Source organism: Juglans regia, chromosome 14 (genome assembly GCF_001411555.2).
Source record: "Juglans regia cultivar Chandler chromosome 14, Walnut 2.0, whole genome shotgun sequence".
In the NCBI taxonomy this organism is placed as follows: Eukaryota; Viridiplantae; Streptophyta; class Magnoliopsida; order Fagales; family Juglandaceae; genus Juglans; species Juglans regia.
In genome coordinates, this window is record NC_049914.1 from 26,865,786 (window position 1) to 26,879,567 (window position 13,782).

The 13,782-nt window shown below is 36.6% G+C and overlaps 1 protein-coding gene across 2 annotated transcripts; it reads right to left on the reverse strand.

Annotated features, from left to right (window-relative positions):
* Positions 1–124: 124 nt before the first annotated feature.
* LOC108999053 lies at positions 125–12,816 on the reverse strand. 2 transcript variants are annotated; one of them, XM_035685547.1, is made up of 6 exons: positions 12,707–12,816; positions 11,979–12,480; positions 11,125–11,274; positions 3,343–3,420; positions 1,760–2,202; positions 125–892 (listed from the first exon to the last, which is right to left on the reverse strand). In XM_035685547.1, the coding sequence occupies exons 2-6, from the start codon at positions 12,445–12,447 to the stop codon at positions 293–295; spliced, it is 1,740 nt and encodes a 579-aa protein (XP_035541440.1). In that variant the 5' UTR covers positions 12,448–12,480; positions 12,707–12,816; the 3' UTR covers positions 125–292. The 2 variants fall into 2 exon arrangements, with proteins under 2 accessions (XP_035541440.1, XP_035541439.1); XM_035685546.1 differs by having other exon boundaries at positions 11,979–12,484.
* Positions 12,817–13,782: the final 966 nt, after the last annotated feature.

A 13,782-nucleotide genomic window follows, 5' to 3' on the forward strand; every position in this document is an offset into this window, starting at 1 on the left:
GTTTCTCAAAATTAATGAATAGTACATGATCAATGTATGTAAAATGGTTTACATATCACAATAGTTGGATAATCAATTAATTGATGAATGATAATATATCGGTCGAACACAATTAATCACAATATATGCAAGATAAACATGTTGAAATCCATCAGTACTTATCGGTCCAACGAAAAGGAACAAATATTTGGTTTTGGCTAATATATATGCCAATAATTCATGCAACAAATATATATACATGATCTCCTGCTGCAAGCAGTACCATAATTACACAATGGATCAACTATATTAATTAACTTTTCATTTTCCTGTCAAAGATGCTTGGCCCGTAGGTTGAAATGATCATGTCTTTAAGAATTGGGAATTGAATCCATACGAACAACGTGACTGGAACAATAGCCAAACAAATGAGAGGAATTGCAATCCATAATTGCTCATGTAGGATGATTAAAAGAGCACTTGAAAAGGTTATCATCATGGACGCAATAGAGCAAAAGAGAGTCAAAAGGCCTATTATCATCTGTCTCGGCAAATACTCAAGAAAATCTTCTTCTGAATAACGTGATGTGAGGATTCCCAAAAACATCAAGACTGAAGTCGATGAAGAAAAAAGAGACAATGCATCGGATATTATGAAGATGTTGAACAAAAACTTGTTCAAGGACTTTGGCAAGCCCATGCCTTGGTTATCATCTCGAAATGAAAAGACAGCTGCAAACATAATAGTAACAATGAGAGTACCCACCACCGTACATGACGTTGCTGTATTTTTCATCCATTTCTCTCCCTTTTCCTTCATATCCTTGTGGTCCTTCGTAAATAGTTGTCGGGGAGTTAAACCACCTTTATTTTTACTTTCCTTATACTTGGGAAGGACAATTGTCTCTACCTCCTGCATTTGTTAGCAAGAAATTGTTAGATCAAGAATGCTGCCATGAAGTTGAATTCGAAGAATATATTATGACTAATATTTCAGCTGCATGTAATATATAGGCGTTCAATGTGGCATTAATGGTCATGTTTCTTTCTCATCTGTACCATGAAGCTGAAAAATTAATGTAGACTTAGGTCAAGTCTAGCTTGTTGGAAGCCTACTTCATATTTTTATTTCGGTTTCATTTGAGGCACTCAAGTTCGAACAAGAATTTAAGAGAATCTTAATTAAGTCTTGTTCCAAATCTGGGAGTATGACACGACCAGACTGCACAAATCTCAAGCAATATTGGTATAAGGCTACTGATTACAAGTTAGTCATTTTATAAACTACTTTTTTAGCTAATTTGTTTTCTCATGGAACTATTTCATGGGGTTTTCTTCACCAATGAATTAATAAGAGAACGAAGGATATATGCCTTGCCTTCTTTTCAGTAAGATTAACCTATATGGATAAATTAATCAAGATAAAAAAAACTAGTTAGGGTTATACTGGGATCCTTATAAGTAACCCAAACTAGCACACGGTGGAGAATGGCATCAGAAGGTTGCCTGAGGGGCGCATATCATGCATGCAATGGATATAGGGCGATAACTAGATTTGAGCTTCAAATTCCTCTAAATGGAAAAAGACAAAAACCTAAAACAAAAAACCTTAAAAGCTGGCTAGCTAGAGAAATGGCCGAAGAAAGAGGAGGCCAACACGGAGCTGGTGCAAAAGCTCGATCCTCTCCTTTCGCCTCATGCAAGCAGATCCTGCATGCTAGGCGGACAACATGGGGGAGAGAGAGAGAGAGAGAGAGAGAGAGAGAGAGAGAGAGGGGACCTTGAACCATTGTAACTCTCTTTGCATCTGTAAAGCTGCCCCTGAAATTTGATTAATCCTGGTGGCATATTCTTCTTTCATCATCCCTGCCATATGTAACATGTTATTTTCATAGAGATCTAAACATGTCAAACAGTAGTTCATCGTCGTATCTTGCTGGTATAGAATGTTAAAGATTTTTTCTTGACGATGCAAGACAGCAAGCATAAATATGTTCCTTCGGTTTTTGTCTTCGGTCCATATAAATCGTCGATCTGTTCCAAGCATCTCAGAAACGAACTCAAACATGCCATTCTCGGCAGCCCGGCTAATGGCATCATAAACTAGGCCAGCCTCAAGTTGTTGACTTTCTGATTCGGATATCTCTTCACGCATTTTAGAAAGAAGTTTATCGTAGTACTGGTCATGGATCTCCTGCATTTCGCACAACTGCGTGCAGATTCCTTCGACAATTATCGAGACATTGTCAATTAGTTAACTAGATGAAATTATAAATAATTGATAATAAAAAGGAAAAAAATTTAAAAAAAAAAAATCAGTGCATGATTTTGATGGAGTGGACAGGGTATACCAAAGAAGTCGAGGACTCTTGAAACTAGATAGCAACACTTTGCCGACAGTAATGCAAATAATAAAACATTAATAACATTTGTTTACAGCTTATAGATTTTAGAAAATTTTTACCGAAAGAAAGCTAGCACAATATTTCTTTTTCTACGTACTAATTCGCAGTGTTTGAATGTTCACGTTAGTTTCTGATTAGTGAGGAACTTCTATTATATAAATCTAAATATGTATATATATATGTGTGTGTGTGTTTGTAATATCTCATATTAAGTGATAAATGTAGGTGGTGTATGGGATCCCGCATTATTTGAGAATGAGAAGTTCTTACTCTTTATAATTATTTCAATTAACAAGACTCTAATTGTATTATTGATTAGTCGTTTTAAAATATAGGCTCAAATCATAGTAGGCCATCCCTTGAGGTGTTAATATATATATATATATATATATACATATAATACAATGAACCTATACAATGAACCTCGTCATAGGCATTAGTCATGCCCCCAAAGCCCTAATGCTTAGTTCAATTAACCAATTAACCCAGTTACTGCATAATGTACTAAATGATATTTTCATGTTATGCATGCATGGCTGTCTTAAGTTATTATAAGATGTCTTTTCGTTAGTGTTTTCATTTCTTGGGTCATTAACATTAATCTTATTTTACAATTAACCAATGTGACAGTGCTGCCTCATAAAAATAATAATTTTCTTATTTCAGTTTCAAATTCTTACATAATCGTGCCCTCTATTAAGTAAAAACCGATTATAAAAAACTTGTAAAAATGAAATAATATTGTAGCTAGCTAGGTGTATCGATCATAGCTCTTAGGCTAAATAAGTTTAGTTTGAAAGGAATAAATGATGTGGCTTCAAAGGAATAATATTCCATGCTATAAAAATTTGATATACCAAGTAATAGATCAGAGATTATCAGAAAAGAAAATCTGAAAATGTTGGCCAAATTACAAGCCAAAATTATGGGAAAGTAAGCTAAGACAAAATCAGTATACCTGATGATCTGTTAATTTCTTGTCGATTGCTTTGGCCAGCTTGGACATTGATAGCAGGAGCCAATGGAATGCACATACCTTTTTAGAAAAAGTTAACAAATCCAATTAACAATATGGTAGAACTTTTAATAATCTAGATTTTGAATGATCAATTTTTCCTTATAACGACAAAAAAAAAAAAAAAAAAAGAATAAACAACTTAAGGTTGCATCAACTTTACGAGTTAAGTATATTTTAATATTTTCTAGTAAAAGATTAGAACCTTTGAAACCAAAAATATTAGGATACTTGTAGTCAGATACATGAAACAAATTCTTATCAAAACTATGATATGTTGAGTCTCCTCTAAGCTCTCTCTACGAGAGAGAATAGATGGAGTGGTAGTCCCGTTGTTCTTGGAACAATTGAGGATGAGCTTCCCCTTTGTCTGATTGTGCGATTAAGGTTGAAGGGATGGAGGATTTGGAGGAGAAATGGGATCAGTTCATCAGTCTTACTGAGGATGAGAATTCTGTTATTGAAATTGGATCGGTGAACTTAAAGACAGTAGCAGAAAAAGGGGAGTGGAGTTTGGTGGGTAGGTTGTGGTCTAATCGTAAAATGGGGAAGGAGGTTGTCAAATCAATGATAACTAAGAGCTGGAAGATCGACAGCTCATTCCAATTTCAGGAGATCAGTATAAGCTTGTTTGTTATAAGTTTTGAAAGCCAGGAGGACAAATGGAGAGTGATGGAAGGGAGACATTGGTTGTTTGATAACTGGTTGTTGGTACTAAAACCTTTTGATGGATTTATTCCTCCTCATAAGATGAATTTTGATAGTAAGGAATTCTGGGATCAATTGAATAATCTTCCATTAGTATGTATGAATCGGGAAGTTGGACAACAAATTGGAGAAACAATAGGCGATGTGAAGGGTGTAGATGTAAGAGAGGATGTCACTGGGTGGCGAGCTATTTGAGAGTCAGAATTGAAATGAATCTAAAGAAAGCAATTGCTAGGGGAAGAACTGTTAACTTGCTTGGGGAAAAGCTTTGGGTTCCCCTATGGTATGAAAAATTGCCTAGGATGTGCTTTAAGTGTGGGATGATTGTCCATGGTGAAAAGGGATGTAGTAACTTGGGAGCTAACACAGTTGTTAATCGCAGGGGGGGGAACTTCAGTATGGAGTTTGGCTTCGTGCAATTAGCATGTCTAGAAGAACAAATGGGAAACAACCTGATGTTAGAAGCAACTAGTGAGTGGAAGGCTTACGGGGAAAATGTAGAAAGGGAAAGAGAATATAATGCAAGATCTGATCTAGAGGTTGATGATTCAAGATTTAAGGGATCTCAAAGTAGAAAGGCAACTGACTGCTCAACTCAGTGTTTGCTAAATTCTAATGACACAAAAGAGGCACCTATGGAGAAAGTGGTGAGATAGGTAGGGGGCATGGATGTGGACAACCAAGTGTTTGTGGAAAGGATGGAGAGACAAGAGTAGGGGACGAGGATAATGGACCAGGTTGGATCTAAGCTTATAAGATAGAGCATAAATCAAAAAAGTCAAAGATCCACCAAGCATCAGAAAGAAAGTCCCAAGGTCCAGACTCAACCAAATGGCTTGTAGTAGTAAGCCTCTGTGCAAGAAGGGGAATGTGGAGTAGTGAGTAGAGGATGGTGGAAGAGAAAAGGTAGAATTGCAGGTAATACTAATGTGAGCTCAATGTCTGATAGTTGTAAACTTTGATTATCTAATAGTTGCAATGAAGAAAGCCCTTTAAAAAAAGGAAGGCATATTATAGTCACTGATGTCATTGTGCCCTCTCAGGTAGTGGCGGTGGTTGCAAGTAAGCCCCGTCAAGCATTATGAAAATCCTAAGTTGGAATTGCCGGGGGCTTGGGAACCCAGAGATAGTTCAAGACCTTTACCTGTTGGTGAAGGATAAGAAACCCATTATAGTTTTTCTCATGGAGAAAAAACTATTAGCATGCAAGTTTGAAGTTATTAAGAAGAAGTTGGATTGTGTAGCCTGTTTTGTTGTGGAATTAAGAGGTCGTAGTGGGGGTCTAGCTCTTCTGTGGAGTCAAGAGGTGAAGTTAGAAATAATTAATTTCTCTCAACACCACATTAGTGCTAGTATTTTGCAGGAAGAGAAGATGACTCAATGGGTGTTTACTGGCTTTTATGGCCACCCTGAGGCTAGCTAAAGGAAACATACATTGAATTTGCTATCACTTCTGAAACGTTCCAAAGAGAAAGCATGGTTTGGAGTTGGAGACTTCAATGAGATCATATCTCAATATGAGAAAGTAGGGGGTAAACCAAGACTAGAGGGGTTAATGGAAGATTTTAGACAATATTTAGAGGGTAATGAGTTGTATGATTTGGGGTGGAAGGGAATGAAATATACTTGGAGTAATAAACACTCAGATGATACATTTACTAAAGAAAGACTCAATAGAGCTGCTACTAATCCCCAGTGGAATGACCTTTTCAGAGAAAGAGTGGTGGAGACTTTGACAGCTAGATAATCTGATCATAAACCTCTGTTATTGGTGATGCTCGAGGAAAATTTCAATGCTAGATTTAGAAAGAGACACTTCAGCTTTGAGGCAAAATGGGCATTGGAGGATGAAAGGGGCAAAATTATAGAAGAAGCTTGGGGAAGAAGCAGTGTAGCACCTAATACCCTAAAAGAAATTCAGGGTAAGCTGAAGAAGTGCAGTGGAGACCTAACTAGGTGGAGCTATAAGAAAGATAGGGATGGAGAGAAGGAAATCTTGTTGATGACTGAGAAACTAAAGTATGAACAGGAGGTTAAGGGTCCACATAATGCTACTGCTATTAAAACATTGTAGAAGGAGTTGGGACTGCTTCTTGAGAATGAAGATTTAAAGTGGAAGCAGAGGGAAAAAATTGGTATCAACATAGGAATACAAAGTACTTCCATGTGTGTGCCAGACAAAGAAGAAAGAAGAACTGGATCAAGGAAATTAAAGACTCCTAGCGTAGATGGCTGACAGAACATGCAGGTGTTGAGGAGGTCTTCTTTTAGTACTTCCAAAGCATTTGTACATCTTCAAACCCTTCAAGAGAAGCCACAAAAGAATGCTTAAGAGGTGTTGAACCAAAAGTTACAAGTGCTATGAATGCTGAGCTGCAAAAGGTGTTTGTTATGGCTGAAGTGGAGGCTGCATTAAGACAAATGGGTCCTTTAAAGTCCCCAAGGATTGATGGTTATGGGGCCTGCTTTTACCAAACCTACTAAAGTGTGGCAGGGGAAGAGGTAGGTAAAGCTATTCTTTCTTTTTTTGAATGGAGAGGGTGGGTTGGATTGTTCCCTTAATTTTACTCATATTGCTTTAATGCCTAAAGTTGAAAATGCTACAGTAGCTAGTGAATTTCGAGTCATTAGCTTCTGTAATGTCCTATACAAACTTGTTTCAAAAGTGCTAGCTAACAGGTTGAAGAGAGTCCTTCCAGCTATCATCTCAAACAGCCAAAGTGCCTTTATACCAGGTAGATTGATCACAGACAATGCCATGGTTGCATATGAAACGTTGCATACCATGAAAACAAGACAAAGATGGAAGATAGGAAGCATAGCATTAAAGCTAGACATTTCAAAAGCCTATGATAGAATTGAGTGCAGGTTTTTGGAGGCTGTGATGAGGAAGCTTGGCTTTGGGGAGTAGTGGATCTTCTTGATTAAGGAGTGTGTTACCTTAGTAACATATTTTGTCCTTGTGAATGGTCAACCTGGAAAAACTATGAAGCCTTCAAGAGGAATACGACAGGGTTACCCAATTTCTCCATATCTGTTTATATTGTGTGCCGAAGGACTTAGCTCCCTTTTTGAATCAGCTAAAAGAAGAGGTGCAATAAGAGGGTTAGCAGGGACAAGAGGAGGTACAAGGGTAAACCATTTACCTTTTGCTGATGATTATGTCATCTTTGGGATGGCAAAAATTTCTGAATGGGTTAAGGGTTGCTAACTACTTAGGAAAAAGCCTCGGGACAAAGTTTGAATAAACAGAAGAAAACCATATTTTTTAGTTCCAATACCCCCATGCCAGTGAGACTACATATACAACAGGTGGTAGGAGTGACTACTTGTGGCAGCTATGAGAAATATCTTGGTCAACCATCTATAGTTGGGAGATCGAGGTATAACACTTTCAAAAATCTGAAGGAGAGAGTATGGGTTAAAGTTAACAGTTGGAAGAATAATTTCCTCTCACAAGCTGAGAAGGAAATCTTGTTAAAGGCAGTCATCCATGCAATATCTACATACTCAATGAGTGTATTTAGGCTACTGTAAAGGTTATGAAAAGATATATCAGCAATCATGGCAAGGTTTTGGTGGGGGCATATGCATAATGATAGAAGGATACTGTGGAGAAGTTGGTATAAGATGGGAGATTCAAAAAAGAGAGGAGGGTAGCGCTTTAGGGATTATGAAAGTTTCAACAAACCAATGTTGGCCAAGCATGTTAGAGAATTTTCAATAACCCTTCTGCTCTTGTTGCAAGGGTAATGAAAGAAATATACTTTAAAGAGGGAAGACTATTGGAAGCTGAGCTGGGATATGGGCCTTATTTGATATGGAGGAGTCTGTGGCACTCTATTGGATTGATCAAGGAATGACTTCTATGGAGGGTGGGGAATGGGAGTCAAATTAAAATATGAAAGGATAGATGGCTGCCATCATCCTTAACTCATATGGTGCAATCTCCTGTAAAACTTCTACCTGAAGTTTCATGTGTCCAACAACTCATTGATGTAAGTACTGGTACTTGGAAAACAAAGTTGATTGAAGATATCTTCCTTAAGGATGAAGTTGATGCCATCTTTAGCAATCCTCTTAACAAGTTGGGAGCAGAAGACAAAGTGATGTGGGGTTTTACTAATAAAGGGGTGTTCTCTGTTAAGAGTGCTTATCACTTAGAGCACTCAAGGATACGGGTTGGAAAAGGTGAGACTTCAATTGTGGCAATTGATGAAGTTTGTTGGAATTCTATATGGAAGCTGAATGTATAGGGGTGGTAAAACAGTTCATTTGGAAGGCTTGCCATGACTTAATCCCCACAAGACTAAATTGATTAAAAAAGCACATCTGTGACACCAATATGTGAGAGAGAAGTGGAAACCATCACTCATACCCTATGGTGTTGTCCACTAGCCCTGGATGTATGGGCAGAACATGGGAGTCCAGTCTATAAATGGGATAATACAAAAGTGGAGTTTATGGAACTTTGGAAAAAGATGAATCTGTGTTTGGAAGAAGAGGAGGTAGGTCTAGCGGCATGTACTATGAGGTGAGTTTGGTTGCAAAAGAATTCACAGATTTTTTAGAAGAAATTTGGGAACCAGAGGAGAGTGTTATGTGCTGCTAAGGAGAGCAGGGATGAATTTATAGTAGTAAAAACTCAGATACAACCTAGTCATATGGACATGGATGTGATAAAGTGGCAAAACCTTCTACCATAGTCAGTAAAGTAAACTGGGATGCAGCCATTGATGTGAAGAATCAGAGAGTGGAATTTGGAGTCATTGTTAGAAACTCTGAAGGGGATATTTTGGCCTGTCTTTGTTCAAAAATAGATGTTGTCATGAAGCTTGTAATGGCTGAAGCGTATGCATTGAGAAGAGCCATGGTCTTATGCTTGGAGTTGGGTCTATCCAATGTTGTTCTGGAGGGGATTCACAGGTGATAGCCAATGATACCAATAGTAATAGGAGATATGGGTAGATTATGGAATATTGATTGAAGACACTGGAAGATTACTTGCTGACAATTCGAGTTGGTTGTTGTCTTTTACTTATAGAGAGGCTAATAATACAACTCCCTTACTTGCTAGATTGGCACTCAAATGTAACGAAGAGTTAGTGTGGATAGAAGAGGTTCCCTTGCAGATTATGAACTCTGTGTTAAGGGAAAAATACTGTAATGATTAACATTGTTTTAATAGTAAATTGAATGAAAGATACCATTTATACTTTAAAAGAAAAAAGAAAAAATCTTATCAAAACTACTTAGATTTATATTATGCAAAGCCCAGCCTGAACTAAGGCCCAAGCCCTTATAAGTCTTTCAGCAAGCCAGCATAAAAAGACGTTGTTTTGACCAATAAACAAAAACCTTAATTCCTTTTCCCTTTTTGCTCTTTCCCTTTATTCATTCCCTTCCCGTCGGCCACTCCCCCTCATGACCTCCGTGCTCCTCTCTGCACACTACCCACACACACAAACACACTTGCACCAAATCCCTTCAACAAAGTTGAGGCAGGGCACAACTTGCCCTATCCTAAGCCCATTTTTTGGAATGCTTCCCAAAACAAGACATCATATTAGCTGAGCTCCCATTATCAATTAAAATCCTAATCCTACAGGTTATGTAGTTGACGACGAGCAAGGTTACTACTAGAGCTTTGTCGTGCAAGTTCAACATGCCCACGCCTTTTTCCTAAGTGAATATTACTGAGGCTGCCACCTCTGCCTTTACTTGCTTCATTTGCCGATCAACAGTAAACACCTCCGCATACCGTGCCTTTTTGGTGTGAACTTTTCTGGCTAACATCATTATGCCACATCTGACGAACCCCCTACTATGGTCATGATTTTCGTCGAGTGGCTGGTTGGACTTATTAGAACTGTGGTGGGGGGAGCTTTCTCTTCTTAAAGCCTTTGTCCTGCTCGAGCTCTTGATTTTGCTACACCCTGTCGATTTTAGGGGCACCTCTTTGGTTGGTAGTCTGGGTGGGGGCTTGCGACTTGGGAGGAAAGTATCTCAACCTCTCATCCCTTTGTGTTGTTTTGACCTCGCACTGGCCATCACGACTGCTTTTGGTTTGGCAGCCAACCATTCCATGATAGGTACAGTAGGGCTCGACGTCTTGACTACTCTGCTTGCTGCTGTTGTCCTGTTGCGATCGAACTTCTTCATATTCTATATTCTTCTACATGCATGCTCTAATGAGTTACTTTGAAGCCCTTGTTCTGGAGTCCTTGTCTTTCTTCATTTCACAGTGGCCGTTTTCCAGTTTGTCATTCTTTTCCCATCCTTTGATGCCCTTACTGGTCTCTTTCGTGTTTCAATATGCCTCTTCCATCTCATATCTCTTTAGGCTGATCAGTGCTTTCAATGTGTCCTTCGCATTAACAAAGCCGCTCACCCTATTCATGAATTCTCGTTGCAGACGTCCTCCCTGTCAACTCGGCCATAGAGGGCTCCTTGACAATATCCCTTCCAAGAGTGTAGCCAACATTATTTTCTCATCTTGGTTGTCTAGGGTTAAGTGTTCCTTGTTAAACCGGGTGAGGTACGCCTTAAGATTCTCATCCTCTCACTGCTTTACAATGAGCAGGAACACGATTGGTCACCTTCTACGTCGATTGGCCATAAACTAGGTAAGGAATTGCCTACCCAACTCCTCAAAGCCGATAATGGATCTCAGTCTCAAGTTTTCAAACCAGCCCATCGTTGTTCCATTTCCTACCCAACATAGCTAATTCATATATAATAAGTTTGATCTATTTTATAAGAAAAGTAGTTTTACAATCTAACAAATCAAATCAAACTATATTAATTTATTAGTTTATTTTATGAGATCTCATTATAGCCACTAAAGCATTTCTCTATTTTTTTTAAGTATTCTTATGGATCTTGATTTCTTTTTTAATTACTAAGAAAAAGTAATCCAATATATATTCTTGATAGTTTTTTTTTAAATGAGCCATTAATATTGAAGAATATTACAAAATGTAAAGCAAGAGAATTAAAAGGAGAGAGTGGTAATACAGGAGTAGATGCGTTGTTTCCAAAACCCGAGCTGTCTTCCACTTGGGAAGGACCGACGCACAGAGGCCAATGCTAAGATTCCCGACTCGCCAAACTTATCAATAGCCAGTGCCAAACGTGGGCGCTGTTGGATTAATTCCCAAGCAATATCTGTTTTTTCGTACGTACGTACCAGGTGTATCATGTACAGAACATGCATAAAAATGGTCAAAAAGGAATTATTATAATTATATTACCAAGATCTCAGATGAAATATATGGCAAGATAATAACTGTAATTAATGGGCTAGAAGTTTTAATTTTACACTGAAAAAAATTTAGCAAAATGCTATTTAGACACCTCCTAGATTTTAATTTTTTTTACTTAATCGTTAAAGAAGTAATTATTAATATATTGATATTTATTTTTATATTTTTTAAAAATTTTTAAAAATGATAAAAAATTGTAAATAAAAAAATTAAAAAAAAAATAAGAAGATGAATTTATGTTAGACGGTCAATACTGGACTGCAGCGTAGCATTATTCAAAAATTTATATGATGTGACTTAATGTAATAAATTAACTCTACTTACATCACACTAAATCATGTCAATGTGTAGAATTTCTTGTATAAGATTTCATGGAAAATTTCTATTACCAAATCATGAGAAATATTCTAGCCATGAAAAGTTTATATAAAAGTAATTTTACAAATTGTCTCATAGGTTGTTGTGGTTTATCAAATTATAAATTTATTTTTATTATAAATTTGTAGATCTGACAAATAATATCAACTTACATCAATTTATAAGATTACTTTGTGACTATAACACTCCTCTTACCATGCAGATAGTATATATAACACGAGTTCTTACCCAAAGTCCCGGCATAGATAGCACAAGTAAGAAGCGTAGCACCATTGTGGTCCTGAATCTCCAGATCTGGAATAGAATCTTTAACTTTAAACAAGTGGTGCGTCATTTCTATTTGCCCGAAATCAATAGCCATAACAATGGGAAGATTATTCCCTCTGGAACTTTTAATGCTGATCAAATCAGGACTTTTTTCAAGCATGCAATCCACCATTGGCCTATTTCCATGCACGACAGCCCTGATTAGAGCTGTGTGACCGATACTATCACATATTTTCAAGCTCTCTACCAACATATGATCCACCAACTCCTTCACTATATCCTCACGTCTAATTGCAACAGCAATGTGAAGAGCCGTTTCGTTTTTATCTGTGATTATCATATTGCACGCCTCGGGTCGAGAGTTAAGAATTTCTCTTGTCTTATCGAAATCACCCTCTCGCACAGCTTTGTACAATCCCTCAATTGCCATGTGTAACTCTTTATCCTGCCTAATGTTCTCCTCCTGCCTAATGTTAAATGACAAAAATAAAATATATACGTACAACTATTTTTGTAATCATATTTTAAAATGTTACTTTTATAAATTATTTTTAAAAATATATTTTATTGAAATTATAGTTATATAAATTATATTATAAGTCTATCATTTTGCATTGAGAAAAAAGGTAATTAAACTGATTAAAACTTAAACTTCATCACTCTCATGTAAACGGATAATTAATACTTACGACGGTGGACGGGGGGCGAGGGATTTTCTCCAAAATTATCTGTAGGCTAGTAACTAGTAAGTCTGATCAGTTGGCTGTTGTAGACTCCGGAAGACGATGATCGGTCCTGCAGCAATGATGACCTGCGCACTCAAATATATATGCCGAGAAGAAGTTCACATGATCATAACCCCCAATAATTACCCCCAATAATTGAATTAATCTTGGGGTCTACTCATTTCTTTTTTCTGATTAAAGCAGCCGGCCTGAGATTCCAAATGCATTGGGAACATAAATCATTCAAATCATCTTTATCCGTGCTGTAGCCTGTAACGTCATTGAAAAAGTATTCGGAATCATAATCTTAACGGGCCAGTTGGAATTTCTAGTGTACTTCCTATGTCGCATTTGGTAGGCATTCCTGAGAGAATGATATGGGAGAATAATTGTGTGAAAAGTAATAAAATAATTTAAATGAAGTATTTATTAAATTTTAAAAAATATAAAAAGGAAGTTCAATAAAAATAATATAAAATTAAAATATTGTTTATTTTAAAATTTAAAAAAGTTATAATAATTAGTTTAAAAGTCTTTGTATTTAAGTAATATTTAGAAAAAATGAGATGAAATGAGATAAAAATTATTTCTAAACATTCCTTAGTGTTGGACATAAAATGAAACAAATCGGCCTATTTTCAAGAAGAAAATGGATAAACATACATCACTTTTTATAATATTTTACATAATTATATTTTAAAATGAGGGGTATTTTTATAAAATATCTTATAAAATTAACATCACTTTATAAAAAGACATTCATTTTAAAATATGTGTTGTGAAATGTATTGTATAGATATCATTATTCTTTCAAGAATAAGAAGAATAAATAAGAAAAGAAAGATCAGATAAAACTAAATCTTTAACATATAAAAATGTGAAAATGACTTAAAATAAGTAGAACTTAGTTACTATAAAGAAAGTAGAAGAATACCTCTCTATAAAGAGTGAATCTCTGCAAATGTAGGACACTCTCTAGATCTCTACAAGGGCAGCATCTAATTCAACCTCACCTTAACCCTAGTATCTCCATTATATCG